The 27,987-nt window shown below is 39.0% G+C and overlaps 1 protein-coding gene across 1 annotated transcript; it reads left to right on the forward strand.

The window, feature by feature from the left end:
• The first annotated feature begins 93 nt into the window (after positions 1-93).
• LOC133304606 (NADPH-dependent thioredoxin reductase 3-like) lies at positions 94-27,985 on the forward strand. Its single transcript, XM_061504651.1, has 10 exons — positions 94-307; positions 1,286-1,493; positions 1,568-1,673; positions 2,409-2,674; positions 4,256-4,535; positions 5,016-5,123; positions 11,971-12,057; positions 12,194-12,298; positions 27,173-27,303; positions 27,642-27,985. Exons 1-10 carry the CDS (start codon positions 121-123, stop codon positions 27,700-27,702), a joined length of 1,539 nt encoding a protein of 512 aa, XP_061360635.1. The 5' UTR covers positions 94-120; the 3' UTR covers positions 27,703-27,985.
• Positions 27,986-27,987: the final 2 nt, after the last annotated feature.

Raw genomic sequence — 27,987 nt, forward strand, 5'->3', positions numbered from 1 at the left:
AAAAAAGAAAAAGCAGTAAATCGGAGCGCGTGTTCCGTACCACACCAATAGCCAAAAACATAAGATGACGCTTTAACTGTTCTCCCTCGCTCTTGACATTGTATGGTCTGAAAGAAACCAATGGCTACTGCGAAGATAGCACTCGGAGTCGGAACCGTCCCGACTCACCGAGTCACCACCGTCACCACACTTTCCCCCACCGCATTTCCTCCGCCGCCGCACCGCCTCATCTTCATCAACACGCGACGGCCCCTCCGAACTCGTCCTTTCTCCCTCAGAGTCCAAGCCTCCTCCGCAGCCTCACCAGGTCACTCGCAACAACTACTCTTTCTCTGCGCTCTTGAATGCTATTCAATGAATGTGACTATAATTTGCGGCATGTGACGGCGGTGAATTCGATGGTTGTGTGCGTTTTTATTTTTATTTTTATTTTTATAATAAGCTATGTTGTCAAGTTTCGGAGAAAATGAGGTTGGAGATGCGTTTTTGTTGGTCTGTTCTTATGGAGGATTCGTGTTGATGTTATTGAAGGATGAAACTAATATTAACTGTGGCTGTGTGGAAATTTATCTGTTGATTAATTGATGTGTTGGATTGGTGAGCCAGAAAGATAATAATGTCCTGGTTTGGGAGATTACGGTGATGTGGATTTAATTAGTAACATTTGATGTTGAATTGAGTTTAAGGTAAGGGAAAGTGGTGGTAGGAATTGGGTAATTGGAAATCAGTGGTGGGTAGTTTTTGAAGGATTTGTAGATGCTTGGGTAGAAGCGGTGAAGATTGATAAGTTGTACTTCGTCGTTGAGAATGGGTGGTTTAGATAGAAGTATCAAACACTTGGAGTTTGTTAGATATTATGGATTTTCATTGTTATAAGGTTGACTTATGTGATTCTTTAATTCATGTCTTGGCTTCTCTTTGTGGGGATTGATTGCAATCTCAGTTAGACATTTAGGCCAGTTAATAAGGGCAGCTGTATAATTCATGTGTTTTTGGTTATTTGGTTAGTCCAGTTTTCTTAGCTGAAACCTAGGGTTACTTCTAGCAGATGTTGTTTTAATGACCCAATACAGAGGTTTTTTGTTCCCTGCTGATCAAAACACAGATGCTAAGTCTAGTGAATGAGAATTAAAATTATTGACTTGGCGGTTCTGTCTTCTTTCTTATTGTATGTTGAAGTAATTCATGTTATTTATTGTATGCTGAAGTAATTCATGTTATTAGTCTTTCTTTTACTTTAGATAGACAAGGAAAGTTGACAGTGGCATCTTTTTTCTTCTCTCAGGAAAAGGAGTTGAGAATGTGGTAATTATAGGTTCAGGCCCTGCAGGATACACAGCAGCTATATACGCAGCGCGTGCCAATTTGAAACCTGTAGTGTTTGAGGGGTACCAAGTGGGTGGTGTTCCTGGGGGGCAGTTGATGACTACAACAGAAGTGGAGAATTTTCCAGGTTTTCCAGATGGGATAAGTGGACCTGATCTGATGGACAGGTATTAAAAACAGAAGTAAAAGCTTGGTATTACTCATGTAAACCTTGGAGTTCACACATTTTCTACTTATCTAGGATGCGACGGCAAGCTGAACGTTGGGGAGCAGAATTGTATCAAGAAGATGTTGAAGCTATTGATGTGAAAAATAGTCCTTTTACGGTCCAAAGTAGTGAACGTAAGGTGATATTTTCAGTAGCAGCAAGCCGATTTACAATTTCATGATTGCATAGATATTGGTATCCCTAAAATTTCAAGAATATATCTGTTAGAAAAATATAATATAAAGCTATTAATGTAGCCTTCGCCTCACAGTTTAAACTTTTAAGTGAATTAGTTCTTTACATGGTATCAGAATTTATGTGGCCAAATGATCATGAGTTTGATTCCCATCACCCCTCATTCTATTTATAAATAATTATATTATGCAGTTTCTTAGCATAGGTAGACAGGCCTGTGCATTGTCCACATTTCAAGCTCAATGAGCTCTTGTGTGAGGGGCCATGTTAAAGAAATATAATATAAAACCATTAATATAGCCTTCGCCTAATAGCTTTAGCTTTTAGGTTGAATTGGTTTTTTATAATATCTTTTAATTTGATTAGTTCTTTGAATCTGCTTTGTGATTTTCTTCTTTTTTGAAGTTAAATTGATGCAAATTGTTGTACATATGTGGTAATTTCTTTTATTTATAAATAATCTATTGAGTATTTTGCTCATAATGTGAATCCTGGAAGTTATTGAAATTACAGAATATCTGCTGACATTATGGCCATTATTTTATATATTGATTTAATAACATTCTGAGTTCTGACATCAATTTGTTGTTTAATTATAATATCTTTCTAGTTGTGTTTCTTTGGAAGAAAAGTAGTTGCTGTAGTTACATCAGGTTTTCTTGATTATATTATAATTCAGGTTAAGTGCCACACTGTCATTTTTGCTACTGGAGCTACTGCGAAACGACTTAGGCTACCTCGAGAAGATGAATTTTGGAGCCGAGGAATTAGTGCTTGTGCAATTTGTGATGGAGCATCGCCTCTCTTTAAGGGTCAAATTCTTGCTGTCGTTGGAGGAGGGGATACAGCTACAGAGGAAGCATTATACTTGACAAAATATGCTCGTCATGTTCATTTACTTGTACGTCGGGACCAACTAAGGGCTTCCAGAGCTATGCAAGATAGGTGTGTCTGAGTGATATTTCTTTACTCTTAATTGTAACTTGTAAGTTGTTAAGGAATAGCTAACCTGCAATGTATGTTAAATTAAAAAAATAAAATAAAAATTGTAGTGATCTTGCATGTGAATGCTCTGATCCTATCAATTACAATCTATAAATTGAAATTTGTTATATAATTATGAGCTCCTATGCACTTCATAATGTATCCCTTTTAGTTTCTCAACTCTCTCTGTCTCTTCCTATGTCTCATGCAGACAAACACACATATTTGTTGTTCCTGGGGAAAGATAGAGTTTGAGACAAACCTTATTCGATCAGTTTTCTAAACTCATCGACCCTGGCCAGATTCTCGATCTTTGAACCATCATATTTTTATCATTAGGCATAATAAGTCCTTTCATTTTCCACCTTATGTTTAGTTGGCGTTATACAACTCATAAATTAGTTTTTGTTTCCTTTTGTTTTTGCTTCATTGTTTAGTATAGATTTCTTACTATTTCTTTTTTCCTTTTCTATGATCAGTATTTTTTTACTATTAAGGGAATTTTGAATTTCTTTGGCATTTTTTTATGTCAAGAATTTGTATTGGATGTCAACAATAGTTTCTAGGCCTTATGGTGAACAAGCTAAGTTTCTTTTGGCTATAATTAACTTGGAAAATATTTCCTAGGTTAAGGTTTGCTTGTGCTTTGGTTTTTAGTATGGATGAAAGCTATATATATCCTAAGAACTAAACGTGTTTGATCACAATTCTCTTATCACTTATGAGAAACCATGCTCACTCTCTTCCCATATCCGCCAAAAGATATGCACGAAGATGTATAACACGACCACAAGCACGTGCTTGCAAAATGATGTATCGAATAACAAGTGTGGTATTCTCAATTGCTGATGTTTGTCTTTGTCATTATGTTGGTAGTGTCTACTTTTTATATAGACTTGGAATATAATCGTATCATGTTATAGTACCATTTTAATGCAGGAAAGTGGAAGCAAATTGTTTGGGACATGAAGTTTTACATTACTGGCTAAATACTAGAAGCATTTTGGATTTCTTGTCTAGATTATCATTCCGTAGTGGGTTATGAACCCATGCTATGGGATTATATATCTGGATTCTAATATAATATATTTAATGAGCAAACTGTGTTTATTTTTATGTTATACATGATGAAAGTTTTCTGCTTAGTCTATGACATCAGTCAATTTTTCCATGCTGAACACAGAAGATATTGCATGGTGGAAATATTCTAATAAAAATAAATTTTTAATTGGTTGAAAAGTTAAAGCTTGTCTTAAAAGAGAAATTAAAGAGAAACTTCTTTTGGGCATTTCTGAGCATTTTCTAGACTCCAGGTCTCAACAAGTTGCTTAACTCTGTTAAATTTTGTATTAGAAAGTGAAAAAAAGAGGAGTTTGTATTGTGGATCTTCGTTTGTTGTCTTCCTTGTTAGTCTGTGCTTAGGCGGAGTTTTCTATTTTGATTTCTTTATGATGGTGAGTTATCTAATAATAAACATTTTGTATGTGAGTTTTCAACTCCCTGAATGTTTGTTTAACAGGTTGATTATCACGAATGTTTCAGAGTGTTTGACAATCCCAATGTGACTGTGCACTTCAATACAGAGGCTGTGGACATTGTGAGCAATACAAAAGGACAGATGTCTGGCATTTTAGTTCGAAAGGTTGATACTGGGGAGGAATCTGTGCTTGAAGCAAAAGGACTATTTTATGGCATAGGCCATTCACCAAATACCCAACTATTGAAAGGCCAAGTTGAACTTGACCTCTCTGGCTACGTACTAGTTGAGGAGGGTACTGCAAAAACCTCAGTTGAAGGTGTATTTGCTGCTGGAGATGTGCAGGTAACCTATTGAGTGCCTTCTGCTTATTAAGTTGATGTTCCTGCAGATTTAAATCAATGCTACATTGTCTACAATAGTGTAAAACAAAGCAGAATTGTTTTAAGGAATAGCTGCAAGAGGAGGACACTATTTGACCAACTTAATATATATTATGCCATTTTCTTGGTGTCATTTGATCTATATGGCTGATCCACCTAGAAAGTTAAGGCTTGGTTTTATAATTTGTTTATATCCTCTTCTTCATTTAAACTTCTTCAAATGCCAATTTAGGGGGGGCAGAATTTTGACCCTTTTCCATCCTTAAATTAATTATGCTGTGTACATATGTACACTGAGTATAGATTTGATTATGAACTATGCAAATTTAGCAGGAAGTTTATTGCCTGAATTTATCTTGTGATTTGATGTTAACTTTTATATGAAAAAAGTAGTAATTGATGTCGGCACCTTTATAAAGGTTATTTCTTCTAATTTTCTTAGGACCATGAATGGAGGCAAGCCATAACTGCTGCTGGATCAGGATGTGTTGCTGCTTTATCAGTGGAGAGATATCTTGTGAGCACAGATCTTCTTATAGAGTTCCATCAGGTATTTGATTTAGAAGAACTCCAATTTTATGTGCACTTATTGTCCTTTGGGTATATAAGACTGTAGAATGAGTTGTTCATAAAACTACATATCACATTGTCAATTTACTACATCTTTATTATTCATGTTCTTAATTCTTATACATTTTATAGAAACAGATAGGGTTGGCAAAACGGGCCAATCTGACCCAACCAGCGTGCAACCCAAAAAAAAACGAGCCGGGTTAGGGTTGGCTCGAAAAAAAAAAATGAGCCAAAAAACCCGACCCTAGCTGGGTTAGGGTTGACTCGAAAATATGGCTCGTGGGATGGCTTGAAAAAATGGCTCGCAAGTTGGCTCGTTTTCAGCCTACTTAAATGAACCTGTAGTATTAATGCACCAGCTATGTGGCTTCCATTAGCTTAAACAATACAATTGTCTTACAAAATAGTTTATAGAAAAAGCAAAATAGAAAAGGGTTACAGAATGAAAAGTAAAAGCAAAATGTTCTAATTTTGAATTTTATTCCCAACAAATTTGCACCAACATCGAGAAACAATCAAAATCACTTGCTACTGAGTGGGTAAGATATTTGAATCAAGCAAAGCCAACACAACCTAACAATATAAAAATGGCAGCAATATGAGAAGATTAGGATTTAGGTTTAGAGAAGGAAGAAAGACGATGACAATGTGTGTGGGTTTTGTCCATTTTTGTATATTATATTTTGTATTTAAAAAAAAAAAAAAAACTCAACCCGCGAACTAGCTCGTTTGACCCGCAGGTTGACTCGTTTTTCCCGAGCTGCCTTGGGTCGGGTTGGCAGCTCATTTTTGCCAACTCAAGCCGACTTATTTTTGACGGGTTACGAGCCAACCCTAGAAACAGATGCAATATTAGCAAGATTTGTTTGTAAAACTTTAATGTTCTATAAATTGGATAAATTTGCAAAAGCTTAGAAATATAGTGTATTTAATTGTTATTTGATAACCAAGTTAATCATATAATCTACTTTACTGAGTTCCGTAAAAGTTTTTGGGTGGAATATGTTGATTAAGGGTTCGTTTTGTTTAGATTTTGATAGATATGATTTTGAAAGAATTTGATACGAACCTTGAGATAACCTCACCCCAAAAGCTAGCTCAAGAGGTAGGAGAGCCCAAAGTCCATATAAACCCTACATTAGTCACCCATTTAACCAATGTGGGACTCCAAGTCCCATACCTTGGAGTAGGATCGTAACATTCCACCACGCTCTGCAGCCCCGACGCCTATGCGGGCTGGCTTTGCGCTAGTTTTTTACTAGCCGTGGGCAAACACTGCAATGCCAGCGTCACCACCCGCGTCGCTCGATTGCAACTGGGAGACATAGTGGAAGACTCTTATACCAGTTGATACGAACCTGGGGGAGAACCTCACTTCAAAAGCTAGCTCAAGAGGTAAGAGAGCCCAAAGTCTATATAAACCCTATATTAGTCACCCATCTAACCAATGTGGGACTCCAAGTCCCATACCTTAGAGTAGGATCATAACAGAATCACTGTTAAAAGACCTACTTTCTGTTTGGTTTAAAAGTTAGTCTAAAAGATTTGTCTTTGTTTGGGTAGGATAAAGTTAAATCACTATTAGTGATAATACAATTTTAGAAAAAGTTGCACTTTGCCATGACTTTTCATGTAGAGATGAAGGAAAACAGTAAAAAAATATTAAAGTTGTTGGAATGGTTTTACGATTTCAGCAAAAGCTCAAAATATTTGCTGTGAATTCATATGGTTTTTCTTGCTGGTAAGATGAACATCAACTGAGAAAACTAACCAAACACTTGCTGCAGTTAAACTGGAGTTTTCTTAGCACAATCGTGCGTTTAGAGCAGCCAAAATCTCAAACAAACATGCTCTAAGTAGTTCTCAGTTGACTTTGGAGCTCAACTAAATGGGATTATTGTCTATGAGCAATCTTACAGGCTTCTCTCATTTCGTCATCATGCAATGAACTCCTATTTAATGACTTAGTGAGGTGCCAAATGGGCGCTGTATTGCATTGGAAAAGTTATGCAGAGGAGCATGGAAATTTAAATGTGCATCACCCATTCTCTTTTTTGATTATTACACAGACCACTGACATTTAAAAAAGCTATGTAAGAATAATTTATTGTAAACTATTTTACCTGAATATGGTCTAAGGAGGAGAAGGCAAGCCTTGGAGCAACGGTAAGACTGCTCTTTTGTGACTGGAAAGTAGCTGGTTTGAGTATGGAAAACAACTGTTGTAAACAATAGTATTTGTTTATTTATTTTCATTCTAGAATCTTCTTTGGGCTTAGCCCATTAGGTTATTTTTTTTTTTTGTAAATAAAGAGGGGCTAAGCCCCAACCCATTAGGTTATTTAGTCTCTTTAAATAGAGAGCAATTGTACAGATGTAATACACAATTTTATCAATAAGACCATCTCTTTTTTTAACTTGGTATCAGAGCTCTCGATTCTGAGAGCTTTGCTTCCGCAAATCACCGCCTTTAAAAATCAAACCCTATTTGCCTCTCGTCGCCACAAAGCCGCCGCCAGAAATTTTTTTCCGGGGACCCCTGTTTCACTCCGTTTTCTCAGATCTATCATTCTACGGAGATTTCTTTTTCATCAGACGACCGGAACAGCTCAAAAAAAAAAAAAAAACTGTTCACGTACTGTTCACGGAGGTACTGTTCATCACGCACTGTTCACCGCGCACTGTTCATCGGTTACTGTTCACGCAAACTTTTCTGCTTGGTTTTGTATCCTCTTTCCGGATCTGTGTTTTTCTCTTCAGTCAGACATCATTTGGATTTGCGTTTGTGTGATTTTCACCTCAATATTATGGCGTGTTCAAATGGTGCATCATCAGAATTTATTTCTATTCGCCGAGATGAGTTGGAGCAGATTCGTACTAATTCTCTGAGTAAGCCATCTAATACTAGTGCTTTGGCTATGACTGGTATGAGATCCACTACTCATTCTTTTCTTTCTTCTTGTACTGATTTTAAACATTCTTGGGTTATTGATTCTGGTGCTACTGATTATATGGCTTGTTGTGTTGACTCATTTCTTTCTTATAACCCTACTATTGGCACCCATACAATAGCTGTAGCTGATGGCTCACACACATCAGTTGCGGGTTCCGGTAACATATATTTACAGCCTTCCTTACATCTCCAAGATGTTCTTTATGTTCTCAAACTCTCCACTAATCTTCTTTCTATCCATAAAATTACCAAAGATTTGAATTGCACTGTAACTTTCTTCCCTACTCACTGCGTTTTTCAGGATCTCGCCACGGGGAAGACGATTAGGGGTGCTAAAGAGCAAGGTGGGCTGTACTATCTGGTACCAGAATCTTCTGCAAAGTATGTTAAAGATCACACCTTGTTGACTGAGTCTCAGTCTACTGCCGACTCTTTGATTTGGCTCCATCATAAACGCTTGGGGCATCCTCCATTTCGTTTGCTTAAGTCTTTATTTCCATCATTATTTTTGCCTAAGTCTGTTGAGTGTTTTCATTGTGATGTTTATGAGTTTGCTAAACACCATCGTGTCTCTTTTCCTTCTAGTACCATTAAAAGTGTTGAGCCTTTTGATCTTGTTCATTCTGATGTTTGGGGTCCTTCTAAAGTTCCTCATGTTTCTGGTAAGAAATAGTTTGTTTCTTTCATTGATGATTGCACTCGTGTAACCTGGGTTTATTTAATGCATGAAAAATCTGAGGTACCACAGATATTCTTTCTAAAATGATTGAGACCTAATTTGGAAAAAGAATTAAAAGACTAAGGTCTGACAATGGTACCAAATATGTCAATCAGTGTCTTTCCAAATTCATCCAAGATCAGGGCATGATTCATGAACTTACTTGTGTGGACACCCCTCAACAAAATGGAGTTGCTAAGAGAAAGAATCGTCATCTTCTTGAAGTTGCTCGCGCCTTACTTTTTCAGAATCATGTACCCAAATGCTACTGGGGAGATGCCATTCTTACTGCAGCTTTCTTAATCAACCGCTTGCCCTCTCGGGTCCTTGACAATGTAAGTCCTATTCACTCAATGACTTCATTCTTTCCCTCTGTTCCCTCTATGCAGAGTCTTCAGCCACGAGTGTTTGGGTGTGTTGTCTTTGTCCACGTTCATAAACATCTTCACAGTAAGTTGGATCCTAGGGCTCTCAAATGTATCTTCCTTGGTTATGCCTCTGGTAAGAAAGGCTACAAGTGTTATCATCCTACTAGTCGAAAATTCTTTGTCTCAATGGATGTCACATTTCATGAATCTGAGTCCTTTTTCCCAAGTCCTCATCTTCACGGGGAGAGTAGTTCTTCAGTAGATTCATCACCTTCTATCTTTGAGTCTGGACCTTCCATGCCTTCTCCTACACCTCTTCCTCCTGTTTCTGATTCTTTTGTGTCTGACCCATCTGATACATCGAAAATACGGAGGATTGTGACACCTGAGTTGGTATATCAAAGGAGAAAGCAGCCCACACTACTTCACTAGCAACCTCAATCGTCTGAACCACTGGTAAATCCTGAATCTCTTGTTTCTGATTCTAATATTATTACTTCTCCTGTTTCTGAACCTAATATTGTTGCATCTAATGACTTGCCCGTTGCTTCTGATAGCTTACCCAGTACCTCTGACGACTTACCTATTGCCTTAAGAAAAGGAAAAAGATCTTGTACCCAACACCCTATCTCTCATTTTGTCTCTTCTACTAACCTTTCTGTGCAGCACAAAAGCTTTATTTCAGCACTAGATTCTATCTCAATCCCAAAATCAGTACATGAAGCATTAAAAGATGAGAATTGGGCTCGAGCCATGCAAGATGAGATGAATGCCTTGGAGAAAAATAAAACATGGGAGGTTGCTGATAGACCTGATAGAAATAAAGCAGTAGGGTGCAGATGGGTTTATGCCTTGAAATATAATTCTGATGGTATTCTTGAGAGATATAAGGCTCGGTTAGTTGCCTTACACTCAGACCTATGGCATTGATTATGAAGAAACTTTTGCCCCAGTTGCAAAGATGAATACTGTGAGAGCTTTGTTGTCCCTTGCTGCCCATTACAACTGGGATATGAATCAATTTGATGTGAAGAATGCTTTCCTTAATGGTGAGTTAGAAGAAGAAGTCTACATGGAAATCCCACCTGGCTTTGGCTCTATGGATGGAGGAAATAAAGTTTGCAGGTTAAAAAAGGCTTTGTATGGTTTGAAACAGTCTCCTCGTGCCTGGTTTGGGAGATTTACTAAGGTTATGCTGACCTTAGGATATAAACAGAGTCAAAGAGATCACACACTATTCTTCAAGCACTCCCAAAATGGGAAGCTAAATATACTCCTTGTATATGTTGATGATATTATTATAACAGGTGATGATATTGCTGAGAAACATTTTCTACAAGCACGACTAGCCTCTGAGTTTGAAATTAAAGATCCTGGGAGATTGAAATATTTCCTAGGGATAGAGGTAGCTCATTCAAAGGAAGGAATTTTTATTAGCCAGAGGAAATATGTCCTTGATCTTCTTAAAGAAGCGGGAAAACTTGGGTGTAAACCCTCTAGTACTCCTATTGAGCAGAATCACAAGATAGGTTATGAAGAGGAGAGTCCTCCAGTTGATAAAGGACAATATCAGCGGTTAGTTGGGAGACTGATATATTTGGCTTATACTAGACCAGATCTTGCTTATGCTGTCAGTATTGTAAGTCAGTTCATGCATAATCCAAAAGAAAAACACATGCAGGCAGTGGAGAGAATTCTTCAATATCTTAAAGGCACTCCTGGTAAAGGACTGTTGTTCTGGCGTAATGGCAATCTCTCTTTAGAAGTTTATACTGATGCTGATTATGCTGGATCCGTAACTGATCGTCGATCTACAACTGGTTATTGTATGTTTCTTTGTGGTAACCTAGTGACATGGAGGAGTAAGAAGCAGGACGTGGTTGCCAGATCGAGTGCTGAGGCTGAATTTCGAGCTATGGCTCAAGGCGTTTGTGAACTATTGTGGTTGAGAATTATACTTGGTGATCTTAAAATAAGATGTGAAGGACCTATGAAGTTATTTTGTGATAATAAGTCCGCCATTTGTATAGCTCATAATCCAGTTCAACATGATCGGACTAAGCACATTGAGGTCGACCGCCATTTTATCAAAGAGAAGCTTGACATCCCACCTTCTGGACGTCAATTAGCTGATATTCTAACAAAGGGACTTCCCTCAGAAAGGTTTCAAGAGCTTACGTATTTGTTTATTTATTTTCATTCTAGAATCTTCTTTGGGCTTAGCCTATTAGGTTATTTAGTCTCTTTAAATAGAGAGCAATTGTACAGATGTAATACACAATTTTATCAATTAGACCATCTCTTTTTTCAACTACAACATTTTTGTAAAAGTGCAAGAGTAAGATTGCGTACAATTTACCTACTCTTACAAAGTCAAAAAGCCTTGTGCACCTTATATAAATGATCTGAGGAGGAACTGTTGGTTATTTTACCTATTGGGAAAAGGCTTTGATTGTTGTTAATTGTTTAAGGAAGCCATTATCTACTATTCTTTAGTTTTATGAATAGGCTTTTAACGAGTAACTTGTTATCCTCTTCAGGATTTTTCCAAAGGAAGGACATAACTTGGAGCAATTACGAATAAATGATATTCAAAACTATTATACTTAATCTAGTGATATGCAAACGTTATCGTTTGGTCAAAAGTTTTTTATAGCTGAAATAAAGCTGTTGCTAGTAAATAGTAATATACTAATAATGGCGAACTGACTTCATATTAAATCAGTGATTCATGCAGTATATTCCAATATAAATCTCAGTCTTCCAATTTAATTATTTGTAACAGCCCAAAACTGAAGAGGTTAAGAAGGAACTAACGGACAGGGATGTTCAAGAGGGCTTTGACATTACACTTACAAAGCATAAGGGACAGGTATGTACTTCCTTAGTGCTTAAGCTAATGGGATTTAGTCTTAGCATCTGTTATGTCCATTTAGTTCCCTTTTTATTTAATTTTTTGGTTTGTATTATAATAATTTTTCTTCCCCTGTGGGATTTCCTCTTCACAGTATGCTCTACGAAAATTGTACCATGAAAGTCCAAGGCTTATATGTGTATTATATACATCACCAACGTGCGGTCCATGTAGGACGCTGAAGCCAATCCTTAGCAAGGTATGTGAGAAAAGGGGGATTTAAAGTTATGTCATGATCCTGAAGTTAGATATCATAATACTCACGTCACGAGTATTGTTGTCAGCGTGTGACATGCTACATAAGCACTTACTAGGAATGAATACACATTTTTGCCTTTCGATATATGTTGGTATGACATAGAATTTTTGTTTTTCAAAAAAGAAAAAATTGACCACGTTGCATGATGCATTGATATTTATGCACATCACATTGACATTATTTTTAATTTTATAAACACTAAAATAGGACCTCCGGTAGAATTGTTGGTGTTGTCCCCATGTGACCTTGATGTCACATAGTGGGAGCCTTATATCACCAGGCTGCTCTTTTCAAACACTGCGATAGAAGAGAAAGAAGAACTACTAAGAGAAGAAAATAAGATATCCTTTAAGGATGTTAAGGAACACAAAAACCAAAAAAAAAAGAAAAAAGGAAGGTGAAATACACATCAACTGAGAAATCTACCGGTCTCTGTGCCAAATGATGAAAACAACTCTAACATAGACATTAGCTAATCACCAAAGCGAAGCTAAGAAGATAGCTTTATAACCTTTAAGTTGAAGGTGGACATCAGATTTATATGTGCATATATGAAGCTGTCACCAACTTGCCACATCATAAATATGGACAAGTGTATGCAAGAAAGAAAGGGAACAAAAGTAGAGGATCCATAACCATAACTAACTTCCAAACCATAACTAACTTTGCTGAGTCAGCAAAAGAAGTGGAGGGAAATTCTATTGAGAGAGGCACGCAAGATGCAAGGCAAGAGGTTGTTATTAGGGGAGAGTGAAAGAAGGAGGAATCATTCTAGAATCTGAGTAATTTGGGACTTGGGAAATTGGGAGGGAACCAGAGCCTCTCCTAAAAGCTTTGGGTTGTAGCTTGCTTAATGTTTTCCTTTAATTCAGCATTTACTTTTTATTTTCAGTAGTTGTTTCGATTGTAAACACTGGGGAAAGCTAGTGTAATATCTGTCCAAAGTTAATGCAGAGGTTATTTTACCTTTTATTCGCCTTGAGTCTTGTTTTTTTTTTACAATTGGTATCAAAGCTCTGATTTGGGAGCTCTGTGGATGGTGTTTACAATATGGAGGCTCGATATGAAGAACTAATTGAAAGAGTGAGGAGGACAAAAGAAAATCAGATGAGAAATCATTTGGAGATTCTCAGGAGGTTGGATGAAGTTTTACCCAATAATCAAAACGAAAACACCGATGAGGAAGGTCGAAGAAGAACTAGAGGAACTTGCGGTAGGGGTTTACAGGGGTCTAATGGTGAAGTGGATGGAAATCCGAGACGACATCGATGGGGGGAACTATTTGGGCGTCGATTGGACCTACCCATCTTTGATGGGGGGATGCGTATGGTTGGTTGAACAAGGTTGAGTGTTATTTCCTAATCAATGGAGTAAGGGACGATTAGAAGGTGGCGGCGGTTTTGGTGGTCTTAGAAGGCGAGGCACTCAATTGGTTCCAATGGTGGGAGATCAACACTGTTAACACCACTTGGGAGTTCTTTTGGTTGGAGCTTCTCAGCCGTTTACAACCGGAAGTAGTGGACAACCCACTACGATCGCTGCTCACTCTGAGACAAACCGGAAAAGTAACGGAATTCCGAAGGAAATTTGAAAGGGTAGTTAGCCCCTTGCGCTATTAGGACGAGGAGTTACTGAGAGGAGTGTGGCTTAACGGGCTGTGTGACAGCGTGTGAGAAGAGCTGCTGATGCATCCCACGATTCGGTTGAGTGAGATGATGAAAATGGCGATGAAGATTGAATGGCGCAACCAAGCGTGGACGACGGAGGGGATGAAGAAGACTGGAATGGGGTTGGGCTCAAGTGCAACTGCTTCTATTTGGGGCCATGATCACCGGTTCGTTAATACAAATTCAATGGGAAATAGAATAACCCAAGCGGGTTCGGGTCTGACTAATAACCCAAAAGCCTAATACGGGTGAAGGGGCCAAACCACATACCAGTGGACAAATTAACCCTAATTTCCCAAATTCACAGAACGTACCTAAAAACCTAAACGCAGAGAGTTTGGCGAGTGTGGTTGGAGGCGGTGACGACCGTCGTTTGCCCCAAGCAGAGTTGCAAGAGCGTTCTCGTTTGGGCCTCTGCTTCAAATGCAACGAAGGTGGGACCCTAAACATCGTTGTCAAGTCTAACAGCTTCGGTTGATTATCGTCGACGATGAAGATGAACCCGAAGAGAAGCAGGTCGCAGATCCAGTAACTGTAGAAGAGGAGGTTGACTATGGATAACCAACCGTGGCAGTGCAACTGTCCATGCAGAGCTTAATGGGTCTCTTTTCCAGTCAAGCGATATGCGTGTGGGGAAGGGTAAACGAGGAGAAGCTGACCATGTTGATCGATTGCGGCGCCTCTTACAATTTTATCGGAAGGGAGGTAGCCAACCGCTTGAAACTGAAGATGAAAGAGACACCTAAGTACCTCGTACAAGTCGGAGACGAACATCAAGTATCTTGTCAAGGGATTCGCCCGGAGGTAGTTGTTGACATTCAAAGGCAAGAAATCTGTCAAGATCTTCATCTGTTCGATTTGAGTGGAGTAGATCTAATACTGAGGTTGACATGGCTCAGAGGGTTAGGTGAAGTTAGGGCAAACTTCAAGTAGATGACATTGAAATATGACTAGGAATGAAGGGAGTTCGTCATTTCTGGAGATGCGTCCTTATCCAAAACGATGGTATCATACAAAACAATAGTGAAGGTCAGCAACAAGGTTAGGGATTTTTAGTGGCACCAAGAAGAACACAGCAGGCGGGCCAGATTCAAGGGTGGAAGGAGTTGGAGATATTACTAGAGGAATTTGAGGATCTCTTCCAAGTGCCAATGGGACTGCCACCAAAAAGGAGCTGTGACCACGCTATTACACTCAAACCAGGTAGAGAAATTCCAAATAATCGACCATACAGGTACCTTTTCTATCAAAAGACTGAAATAGAGAAGTTGGTAGGTGAATTGTTGAGTCAGGGCATGATTAGGCTAGCATCAGTCCTTATGCCAGTCCGGTAATTCTTGTAAAAAAAAAAGATGGGAGTTGGAGGGTGTGTATAGATTGTAATTGAATCTGAAATATATTGTATATTTAAGTGTGTAAGTCTGTACAAGGAGGCTCTCTATTTATAGAGACTAAAAGACCTAATGGGCCAAGCCCACAATCTAGACTATTCTAGACTATTCTAATAATAATAAATTAATATTATTTCTAACACTCCCCCTCAAGCTGATGCGTATATATCAACAGCTCCCAGCTTGTTACAAATATGATCTATTCGGGGACCTCTAAGAGCTTTAGTGAATACATCCGCAAGTTGATCATTGGAATTGACAAATGCTGTCTCGATCTCCCTTGACTGGGTCTTTTCTCTAACAAAATGACAGTCAATTTCTATATGCTTGGTCCTCTCATGAAAGACTGGGTTAGAGGATATATGCAAAGCGGCTTGGTTGTCACAAATGAACTTCATAGGCCTTTGTTCACAGAGATGGAGTTCCTTCAGCAATTGACTCAGCCAGATGAGCTCACAGGTTGCATTTGCCATTGCCCGATATTCTGCCTCCGCACTGGATCTGGCGACCACAATTTGCTTCTTACTCTTCCAAGAGATCAAATTTCCTCCGAAGAGAACACAATACCCTGAGGTGGATCGTCTATCTGAAGGAGAACCTGCCCAGTCAGCATCTGAATAACTAGAGATCTCTGAACTCCCTTTATTTGTATATAATAAACCTCTTCCTGGCGCCTTTTTAATATATCGGAGAATTCTAGTAACTGCATCCCAATGGGAGTCACAGGGAGAATCAAGAAATTGACTTGCAACACTCACTGCGAAGGAGATATCTGGCCTTGTCACAGTAAGATAATTCAATTTTCCAACTAGTCGGCGGTAGCGACTAGGATCTGGCAGTGGCTCCCCCTGTCCTGGTAATAACTTAACATTGGGGTCCATAGGTGTATCAATGGGTTTACAGCCTAACATGCCAGTCTCATCTAGGATATCCAGTGCATACTTCCTCTGACAGATGGAAATACCCGCCTAGACTGTGCAACTTCGATCCCCAAGAAATATCGAAGTCTGCCAAGATCTTTGGTATGAAATTGATTGAATAAATGCTCTTTCAACTGATCAATCCCGGTCTGATCACTGCCTGTAATGATAATGTCATCAACATAGACCAGGAGATAAACGCACTGGCCAGAAGAGCTATGCCGGTAAAAGACAGAATGATCGGCTTTGCTTCTGATTAATCCAAAGGATTCAACAACTGAACTAAAGCGGCTAAACCAGGCCCGAGGAGATTGCTTCAGGCCATATAAAGATTTCCGAAGTTTACATATCATTCTAGAACTCTCCCCCTGAGCAACAAAACCTGGTGGTTGCTCCATATAAACTTCCTCCTGCAAGTCACCATGTAGAAAAGCATTCTTAATATCAAGTTGGAGAAGGGGCCAGTGATGAATGGCGGCAAGGGCAAGAAACAGGCGAACAGAAGCCATCTTAGCAACAGGAGAAAAGGTATCCCCATAATCAAGACCAAAGATCTGTGTGTATCCCTTGGCCACTAAGCGAGCTTTAAGGCGATCAACAGTGCCATCAGGACCAACTTTAACTGTGAACACCCATCGACAACCAACAACAGACTTCCCGGGAGGAGCACGAACAAGATCCCAAGTGCCATTGGAGTGAAATGCCTGCATTTCATCAAGCATCGCCTGGCGCCACCCTGGATGAGATAGTGCTTCACCTGTGGTTTTAAGGATGGAAACAGAAGAGAGACTAGAAACAAAAGTAAAATGTTGTGAAGAAAGTCTGTAATAACTCAAGAAAGAATAAAGGGGATGAGGATTTCGAGTGGATCGAATACCTTTCCGAAGGGCAATGGGAGGAGTCTCTGATGGAGGATCCGGAGGAGAAGAGCCGACGGGAAAGGGCGATGAGTCATCAAGAGGCAAAGTCGGAGGAGGTGCAGGCTGACGACGCTGGTATGTGAGGAGAGGACGATCTGCAGGTATGGAGGTAATTGGTTGCTCCTCTGGAATAGGGTCACCTGCAGCTGGTAAAGACAAGTCAAGAAAAGGAACAGGAAGGACCTGATCAACTTGGGACACTGGAGACGGAGTAGAGTGAAAAGGCTGCTGATCAAGGAAAGTGACATCAGCAGAAACGATATAACGCTTGAGATCAGGAGAATAGCAACGATACCCTTTTTGAAAACGTGTATACCCAAGGAAAATACATTTGAAGGCCTTGGATGTCAACTTGTCCTTACCTGGAGTGAGATCATGAACAAAACAAGTACAGCCAAAAATATGTAAAGGCAGAGGATAAGGTGCTCCGGAAAACAAAATACTGTGGGGAACATCATTATTTAGCACAGAAGAGGGCATGCGGTTGATAAGGAAACATGAGGTGATAATAGCATCTGCCCAAAAACGGAGTGGGACGTTCATATGAATGAGAAGGGTACGTGCAGTTTCAACTAGATGTCTATTTTTACGTTCAGCGACTCCATTTTGTTGTGGAGTGTGGGGACAGGTAGTCTGGTGTATCGTCCCTTGTGTATCCAGAAATTTAGAAAATTCAAGAGACACATACTCTTTTGCATTATCACTGGGCAAGATTTGAATAGAAGCACCAAATTGAGTTTTTATTTCTGCACATAACTTTTGATAAATTGAAAATAACTTAGAACGATTTTTCATTAAATAAACCCAAGTGCAACGGGAGAAATCATCAATAAAGGTGACAAAATACTGAAAACCCAAAACAGAGGTTGTTCGACTCGGACCCCAAATATCAGAATGAACAATAGAAAAAGGAGCATCAGCTCTTTTATTGACTCTACTAGCAAAGGAGGAGCGAGTGTGTTTTCCTTGCTGACAAGAATGACAGTTTAAAGACTTAAGATTGGATAAAAAGGGAACCATATGCTGAAGCTTGGAGAGGTTTGGATGACCCAGACGGCTGTGAATTAGCTCAGGAGACTCTGTGAGAGAACAGGCTACTGGAGAAGGTGGTGCAATCAGATAGTAGAGACTTCGTGACTCAACGCCTGCTCCAATCGTCTTCCCCGTACCCGAATCCTGCATAGAAAAGGATTGTTTAGAGAAGGTAATAGTACATGAAAGAGAATGAATCAACTGGCTAACAGAGATTAAATTAAAAGGAATGTCAGGTATATAATAAACAGAACTCAAAGTTAAAAGGGGAGTTGGGTTGGCGTCCCCAATTCCACGAGCAGGAGCCTTAGTGCCATCAGCAAGAGTGACAGGGGGCAGGTTATTAGAATAAGAAAGTGAAGTGAAGAGATCTTTATTACCACAAAGATGATGAGTAGCACCTGAGTCTATTATCCAGGGTCCAAGAGATGATTGATAAAAACAAGCAACATGATTACCAGTGTCTTGAGTAGGATGCTGAGAAGTGCCTCATAGTCGACACTTGAAAGAGTTACTAATCCAGTTGAAGGTGGCGTAACATCAGTTTGAGCAAATTTGGCAGATGGTGGCTTCAAATGAGGGTACTTCCTATAGCAGCGTTCTTTAAAATGCCCACGATTCTGGCAATAATTGCAACGAGGCCTCTGTCTGCGGCCACGTCTGCGACCGCGTCCACTGTTCCAATTGGAATCACTGGCCCGAGAAAAGAATGGAGATGGGGTAGTACTGGAGATGATGCCAGTCGTGTTTTTGGACGCATTATTTGAGCCCTCCATCACAAAATAAAAGGAGATGACCAGAAAATAGCAAAGAACTACAAGAAAGCAAGAAATCGCGCTAAAACGTTGCACAAAAGTGTCCAAACAACGGGTTTTTCACTGATATCTTTCAAACGGATGGGACCCACAACGAACGGAGACCAGATCTGGAAAGAGGGTGAGGAGGCGAGCAAGATGGTGGTGGTCCGGCCTGGAACGGTGGTTTTGTGGCGGTTTCCGGCGATGAACGGAGGCTGACGATCTTTTTCCTGATGATACGAGGTTGAGGTCAAGAAATTTGTGACTAAATAAGGGTTAGGTGTGAAAGGATGGTTGCCGGTATGATGCACGACAGTAAAAAGAAAGGAAAAGATATATATGCGGAAGCAGAGCCCTCAGATCGAGAGCTCTGATACCAAATTGAATCTGAAATATATTGTATATTCAAGTGTGTAAGTCTGTACAAGGAGGCTCTCTATTTATAGAGACTAAAAGACCTAATGGGATGACCTAATGGGCCAAGCCCACAATCTAGACTATTCTAATAATAAAGGGCCGACCCAGTTCAAATACCCACTTCGTGAGTGTCTGGGGAAGGGAATACTCTAGGCAGTCTTTCCCCTGCTTTTTGCAGAGAGGCTGATTCGAACCCGCGACCTGACACACCACGGCAAGCAAGCTTACCGCTGAGCCAAGCCGGCCCTTCCTAGACTATTCTAATAATAATAAATTAATATTATTTCTAACACTCCCCCTCAAGCTGGTGCGTATATATCAAAAGCTCCGAGCTTGTTACAAATATGATCTATTCGGGGACCTCTAAGAGCTTTAGTGAATACATCCGCAAGTTGATCATTGGAATTGACAAATTATCCCAAGGTTCTTTACATGGTATCAGAGCCTCACCGTCTCCCACTTTCTTTCGTGGAATCTCTTAGCACAGGTAGGTTGGGCCTGTTATATCTTCCACTGTTCAAGCCCAATGGGCTCTCGTGTGAGGGGGCGTGTTGAGATATATAGTCCCACATTGGTTGTATGTGCAACTAATGTGGGGTTTATAAGGCCTTGGGCACTCCCATTCTTTGAGCTAGCTTTTGGGGTGGTGTATCCCAAGGTTCTTTACAATTGTCGAGCACTAAATAAATACACTGTTCCCAACAAGTTCCCGTTGCCTGTAATTGATGAACTGCTAGTAGAATTGGGTGGGTTTGTAATTTTTTCCAAGTTAGATTTGAAATATGGGTATCATCAGATTTGAATGAGAAAGGAGGATGTGCCCAAGACGGCCTTCAAAACCCATGAAGGCCATTACGAGTATTTGGTGTTACTGTTTGGCCTCACCTAAGGTTGTCAAACTCGAGAGTCTACGCAAACTCGGAAGTGAACTAAAATCGTAAATCTCAGAATCGTAACACGGATTGTAGAATCGTAACACAAGATACAAATTATATTTATATATATTTATATGCATATAAAGTAATATAATAAGCAAATTTAATTCAACCAACTAGCAAAATAGTGTCATACAATAGTCATAATCACATAATGTCTCAAAAAAAAAAACGAAACAGAGGCACAAAAATAAAAAAAAACGAAACAAAGCGGAGAAGAGATTGAGGTGGTGGTAGAGCATCATCAGCATGCTTGCGATGCTGAGAATCTTTGTTGGAGGAGAACATTAGGTTCAAGCGCTTCATGGACTCGTCCAAATCAGCCACCTCGCATGACTCCGGGGCTCACAAATCCTCCGCATAGCCCTCCATGGAGATATTGGAAGAGAAGAAAGCGGAGAAGCGGAAGGACGACAACGAAGCACGTCGGAGAAGAAGGTAGAGCAGGAGTCGCGTGACGTCGTCTCTCACTGAGCAAGGAGGTGGCGGCTGAAACCAGGTATTAGGGTTTTTTGTGTTAAAAAAACCCATTTGTATGATTGGTTTCGGGTCAAATTTTTGGGTCCATGAGTTTTTCTCCATTTCCATGAAATCGTTAAACTCGTAAGATTTGAGTTTGCCAAAAAACACAGCGCTTCTACCATTTGAGTGCCAAAAGCGAGTTTGCGTGAAACGGGAATGATAAGGGTGATCAAAAGCGTAAACTCGTTTGAGTTTGCGAGTTTACTCGCGAGTTTGACAACCATGGCCTCACCAATGCTCCAGCAACCTTCCAAGCATTGATGAATGATGCGCTGCGTCCATTTTTGATAAAATTTGTGTTAGTTTTCCTTGATGATGTGTACAGCAAAAATAAAGAGGAACATGTGAAGCAGTTAAGGAGAGTCTTAGAAATAATGAGACAAAACCAATTGGTGCTGAATAGAAAGAAATGTGAATTTGGCCATACTCAAATAGAATATTTGGGTCACATTATTTTCAGAAATGGGGTGATGGCAGAACCTTCCAAAGTCCAAGCTATGATGGATTGGCCTTCCCCAACCCGACTTAAGGAACTTAAGGGATTTTTGGGTCTCACGGGTATTACCGGAAGTTCGTAAAGGACTATGGTAAGATTGCCAAACCCCTTACTGAACTGTGAAAGAAAGATAAGTTTAAATGGGGGGATGAAGCACAGTTGGGGTTTAATCAACTGAAGAGATTAATGGCTGAGGTTCCGGTTCTGGCATTGCCACGTCATAAATATGGACAGGTGTATGCAAGAAAGAAAGGGAACAAAAGTAGAGGATCCCAAACCATAACTAACTTCCAAACCATAACTAACTTCCCATAACTAACTTTGCAGAGTTAGCAAAAGAAGTGGAGGGAAATTCTGTTGAGAGAGGCACGCAAGATGCAAGGCAAGAGGTTGTTATTAGGGGAGAGTGAAGGAAGGAGGAATCATTCTAGAATCTGAGTAATTTCGCACTTGGGAATTGGGAGGGAACCAGAGCCTCTCCTAAAAGCTCTGGGTTGTAGCTTGCTTAATGTTTTCCTTTAATTCAGCATTTACTTTTTATTGTCAGTAGTTGTTTTGATTGTAAACACTTGATTGTAAACACTGGGGAAAGCTATTGTAATATTTGTTCAAAGTTAATACAGAGGTTATTTTACCTTTCTCTGGTACAAGATGAGGACCAAGAACCTGTGCATCTAAATGGTCAAGAGGTACCCAAAAAAAATGCTTTTAAATACTTGGGCTCCATTTTACAAAATGGTGGAGAGATTGATGAGGATGTAAATCACAGAATCAGAGCAGGGTGGATGAAATGGCGTAGTGCATCTGCATTTTTGTGTGACCGCAAAATTCCCCTGAAGTTAAAAGGAAAATTCTATAAAACGGCAGTACGACCGGCAATGCTATATGGAGCGGAATGCTGGCCAGCACATAGGCAACATGAGCATAAGATGGGAGTAGCAGAGATGAGGATGTTAAGGTGGATGTGTGGGTACACAAGGATGGATAAGATAAGAAATGAAGATATTCGACGAAAGGTCGGAGTAGTACCGGTAGCCGAGAAGATGAGAGAACATAGATTGAGGTGGTTTGGGCACGTGATGAGAAGACCCATGGATGCTCCTGTAAGAACAGAAGTTTGTTACCAAGAGCTAAACACAAAAAGAGGCAGAGGTAGGCCGAAGCTTACTTGGGGGAAAGTAGTAAAACAAGATTTAATGGAGTGGGATATAGATTGGCGGACAGTATGTCTTAGAAAGGAATGGAGAAAAGCTATAAGTATGGTGGAGGGTTAGACTCGCTGTTACTCCTATGTTCCAGATGGTCCTTTTTTAGTCCTTTTCCCCTTCATTTCCCCCACTTCTTCTTGTCCCTTTCTTTTTTACTTTTATTTATTTATATATACATATATTTTTATTTCATTTTATTTTATTTTATTATTTTATTTGTGTATTTTTATTTATTTATTTATTTATTTATTTTTTATTTTTTATTTTTTTTTACTTTTTTTCAACCGTTTTGTATTTTTCATGTGGGTTCATCTACCACCGACCCCAATTAATTTGGGATAAATGTGTTGTTGATGTTGATGTTGATATTGATTCGCATTGAGTCCTGTCTATTTGCTACAGAAGCTTACAAATGTCATAGTCAGTGTTATTAATTGCGGATTGCAAGCTCATTGCAGCAAGCCAAAAAATGTGTCATACAAACATGGTGGAAGCATGGTGACCATAATATATAACAAATTGACACAAAATAAGACAAACATAAATTAAAAATCTATTCCTCCTTCCTATGTAGTCATTCTCCTTGTCATCTAGTGAGGTATATGCCTCTTCCTCATCTCCTGTTGATTCCTCAGAGAGAACTAATAGAGGAAGTCTGTGATGTTCAGTCCCTCTTCCTCATCTTCCTTGTTTCCTTAGTCCTGTTATTGGTGCTTGAAGTCTCCGGTGATCCTTGACCTTGAGTAGCCATAATTTGAATCACTGAGAACAAACAACAATATGAGAATGATACGATACCACCCTCAAGGGCAATTTAGGGAAAGCGATTGGGCTGAGTCAGCAACAAGGCAGTTAGGAAGGAATATTCATGAAATGTCTTATGAGATAATTACTAACAGAATGGGGAAGAAAGTAGTGCTACACAGCATGAGCAATGTGAAGACTATGTGGCTGGTATAAATAGTAATTGGGAATGCCAGAGGGAGTATCTTTGGGAATTATTGGGAACCTTTTGGGATATTGGGAGAGATCCCTGGCCCTCTCAAATTGCTCAGGAATATCTTTTCTTTTAACTTTCTGTATTTCTTTCCATTTTCTTTTGCCAATTATTTCAGCACTTTTCATTGCATTGTTCCAAGAATCTGTAGATTTGTTTCCTCATTAATCAACATCAGAAGTTTGCCCGTTAGATTATCTTTTATTTCCAATTCCCTCTCTGGTACCTATTATTTCTGCCAGACAAACTGAGCATGCACAAGCTAAGCGAGAACGTGAGTTATACATTATTTCTTATTATCATTCAAGGGAGCATATGGTCAAAGATGATCCGAGACAACAATTACTGTTTCCATTGGGAAACTTCCCTTTTCCAAGGCATATACGCACTCAATTGAGTTAAGAGACAGTATACAATTTGGAAGTAGAAAAACTGCAATATTTTTTAAAATGCCAAGTATGGGTTTCCATACAGACAAATTATGTAATGTTGCAATGCTATTGCAAAACACAATCTGTTGCTGTTGGGTTGGAGGGCGTGAAAGAATATTTAAGAGTTGCTAAGCATCATCTTGCAGAAGTTACAAATGAATGGGATAGGCTTGAAGAAAAGGCATGGGATCCCACTGGAAGTCGCCAAGCTTGGTGCATATGTGGGATCCTACAAGGCATGGGATCCCACTGGAAGTCGCCAAGCTTGGTGCATATGTGGGATCCTACAATTCAAACACTGGGATCCAGGAGGAGGGTTTTTGTGGACTGACCTACACCTTGAGGACAAGGTGCTTAAAAGGGGCGGAGTATTGATACGATACCACCCTCAAGGGCAATTTAAGGAAAGCAATTGGGATGAGTCAGCAACAAGGCAGTTAGGAAGGAATATTCAGAAATGTAATATGTGATAATTACTAACAGAATGGGGAAGAAAGTAGTGCTACACAGCATGAGCAACATGAAGACTATGCAGCTGGTATAAATAGTAATTGGGACTGTCAGAGGGAGTATCTTTGGGAATTATTGGAAACTTTATGGGATATTGGGAGATATCCCTGAGCCTCTCGAATTGCTCAGGAATATCTTTTCTTTAAATTTCTGTATTTCTTTCCATTTTCTTTTACCCAATTATTTCAGCACTTCTCCTTGCAATGTTCCAAGAATCTGTAGATCTGTTTCCTCATTAATCAATATCAGAAGTTTGCCCCTGTTAGATTATCTTTTATTTCCAATTCCCTCACTGGTACCTATCAGAAAACCATAGAAAACAAACAAACAAAAGGAGAGAGAATTAATGGAAGCCATCAAACAGAGGGGAACATAGAGTAAATAATGGCAGAGAGAACAGAGACTCGGATAGAACAGAGAGGGAACATAAGTAAGAGAAAAGGAAACAGAGGAAAGGAAAGAGAGAAACAAAAGAACATAGACTCAGAGGTTACTTAAGAAGATCAAATGGGTCATTAGCCAGAGACGAGTCCTGTTTGCGGTGGAGATAGTGAACGTCTTCATTTGGTTTTACTGTGAAGAAGTATGGAGTGGAGATCATTCAGTTTTGCAGAGTATAAGACATGGAGGAGGTCGTTTAAGCCCCTTTTGTTTAAAACATGCGAAATGGTCGAGGTCTTTAGTTCAAATATATATATATATATATAGCTGCTGTACGTGCAGCAATCAAGTACTTGCCATATATATAGTTGAAAGCATTAAATGCAGGGAATCATAACCACACAAAGGATGAAAGCATTAAATATGAGGAATCATAACCATACACCTGTCGTTGCTGTACGTAAAGTGGCTGCAGAAATGATTTACTAAATATATATATATATATATATATATATATATATATATATATATGGGTTAGGATCATTTTACACCAGTGTAAGTTACACTCTTAATCTTGTTCGCCGATTCCACTTATATCTAATGATTCAAATTTTTTAGTAATGTGAGCCATTGGATACAAATGGATCAATGGTCAAGATTGAGTGTAAGACTTCTAACTCTTACACCGGTGTAAGAATTCTAACTCTTACACCGGTGTAAGAATATCCTGCCCCTGTATATATATATATATAAACACTGCTCCTCCATAACTGCCATAACCACCATGGCAAAAGCAGTTGCCATAGGCCGCAATGCCATTGACATCTGATGGCATTCTGCTTGAATTCCACAATGCCATAGCGCCATGGCCACTATTTGACAACATTGGTCAGAGTACATAAGATGAGGATTGCCTTACCATTATGGTAAATCTACAGAAGAAATGATTCAGGGACAGATCCAGGAATCAACTAATGAGGGGGCCAAATTTATAAATACCAAGAACCAAAATATTTAAGTAAATAATAGGCCAGTGAAACAATACTCCATATACTAGTGTGTAAAAATGTTAGTTACTTGCAACACATTATTTGACCAGCCGCCCAACCCATAGGTTTACTCGTTTAAATTTGTTTTAGGGTTTTATGTTTATCATTTAACATAATATAACTTCACTTTCCTACACACACATTAAAGAAGTGGGGTCCACATGTTTTTCTTTCTCTTTCATCATTTCACTTTCTCTCTCCCTTTTGATGTGAGAGTTGGAAACAACACTTACATTATGTTACATAACACTAATAAAACCCTTTGTTTTAGTCACAAGCCATCACATGAGCCAGTAATAATAACTGCAGTAGGGGCTCTTTTTTCTTAACATGTAAAAAATCCAATCCTACGTATACTTTTAAAAAGGGGGACCAAAGCCACTGCTTGTGGCCCTAAATCCGTTCCTCATATTTAATGGAATTTTAACCATATGGATAAATAATTATAACTGGTTCATTGGATATGCTGATATGTACTACTGAAACACCCTTAACAAGATGCCCTACTGAAGTTTATATCTCCTACTTTTTGAGTTGAATTACATAGAGAATTTAATGCATAATGTGTTGGCCGACAATGCATTGAAATGGAGTAACTTAATTTGTCTTGTGTGTAGAATTGGTCTATCCAAACCTCTGTCAAAACTACACCATATGATGCTTTTAGTATGGTTTATTCCTAGCCATCATTCTAAATCGCACCTTAGCAATGATAGCAATTCAGCGAGCATTTTGTCAATATGAAACAATTCAGCGAGCATCAGTCCATCTGCTTGGGGAGTTGTTCTCTCTGTGGAATGTCTGGAACAGTTCTATGAAGATGCTTCAATGTTCTCAATATCACTTGCATAGATGTTGTGTGCTTGGCTGAAATTAGTGCATATTAACATGCATTTACGTATAAGCATGCCGTGTTAAATGTCAGCTTGTTGTGTGCTCAACCTTAGAGTAGCCAGATTATATAGCTTGAGTAAGATACTGCCAATAGTTAAAATAAGGGAGTGCATTAATACTGATCCGATGCATGACATAGGAACTAAAAGAAACTATTTTCCCTTCCACGTTTAATGTCACATATTTTCAATTGTAAATTGAACAGTAAATAATCTTTCTAATGTTTTTCTAACATGTCCCATGGCAGGTGATTGATGAATTTGATCAGAACGTACATTTTATTGAAATTGATATAGAGGAAGATCAAGAAATAGCAGAAGCAGCTGGAATCATGGGTACTCCATGTGTGCAGTTTTTTAAAAACAAGGAGATGCTTGGGTTAGTAATATTTGATCTTTCCTCTCATCTTATTATCTATCATCTATACTAAAATATGTGATTCAGGCTTGAGTTTGCTATCATTAATATGATACATATTTTGATAAATGTACATACATGTTCGGGAAAGTTTTTTTTACCCCAAAAGCACTCTCATCAAGTTGCTAAAACATAAAGCTTATTTTTTTTTTTTTAAACAAAAATTAAGCTAATCCAAACATTCAATGACTAAAGCTGCTAATTTCCATCTTTATTATTAGAGACTGAGAGGTCATTGTTGCTTCATGGATATTCTTGCTGGCCTTTTACTACTCATGGTTGTACACTGATTTTTGCAGGACTGTCTCAGGAGTCAAAATGAAGAGTGAATACAGAGAATTCATTGAAGCGAATAAATAGAAGTACTTCAAAACATTCCAGGGTGATACCCTATTTCTGTGATTCAATTTTGTTTTTTATATTTACCAGCTGAATAGCGCTGTCAATTTTGACAACTATTCCTTGAGCTAATCAGCAACTTCATAGATTGTACATGTAGAGCTACCAGTCACTATTGTACTTTTGATTGTTCAGTGTTTCATTTTTCCTAATTGAATTAGCAAGTCTCAACTACGAACATCTCGTTGACGATGTACTGAGTGAAATGTCACCCATAATATCATCATCCAAGCTGAAATGACGGTT

Source organism: Gastrolobium bilobum, unplaced genomic scaffold, assembly GCF_033153095.1.
Source record: "Gastrolobium bilobum isolate Gb01-03AN ecotype WA unplaced genomic scaffold, APGP_CSIRO_Gbil_v1 utg3593, whole genome shotgun sequence".
In the NCBI taxonomy this organism is placed as follows: domain Eukaryota; kingdom Viridiplantae; phylum Streptophyta; class Magnoliopsida; order Fabales; family Fabaceae; genus Gastrolobium; species Gastrolobium bilobum.

What these genes read in the sequence shown, in the direction of transcription:
- LOC133304606 (XM_061504651.1), top strand. Translation starts at nt 121, where the DNA reads ATGGCTACTGCGAAGATAGCACTCGGAGTCGGAACCGTCCCGACTCAC. An exon ending in CTCCTCCGCAGCCTCACCAG is followed by an intron (nt 308 to 1,285) that starts GTCACTCGCAAC and finishes TTCTTCTCTCAG; the next exon opens with GAAAAGGAGTTGAGAATGTG. An exon ending in TTACAAAGCATAAGGGACAG is followed by an intron (nt 12,058 to 12,193) that starts GTATGTACTTCC and finishes TCCTCTTCACAG; the next exon opens with TATGCTCTACGAAAATTGTA.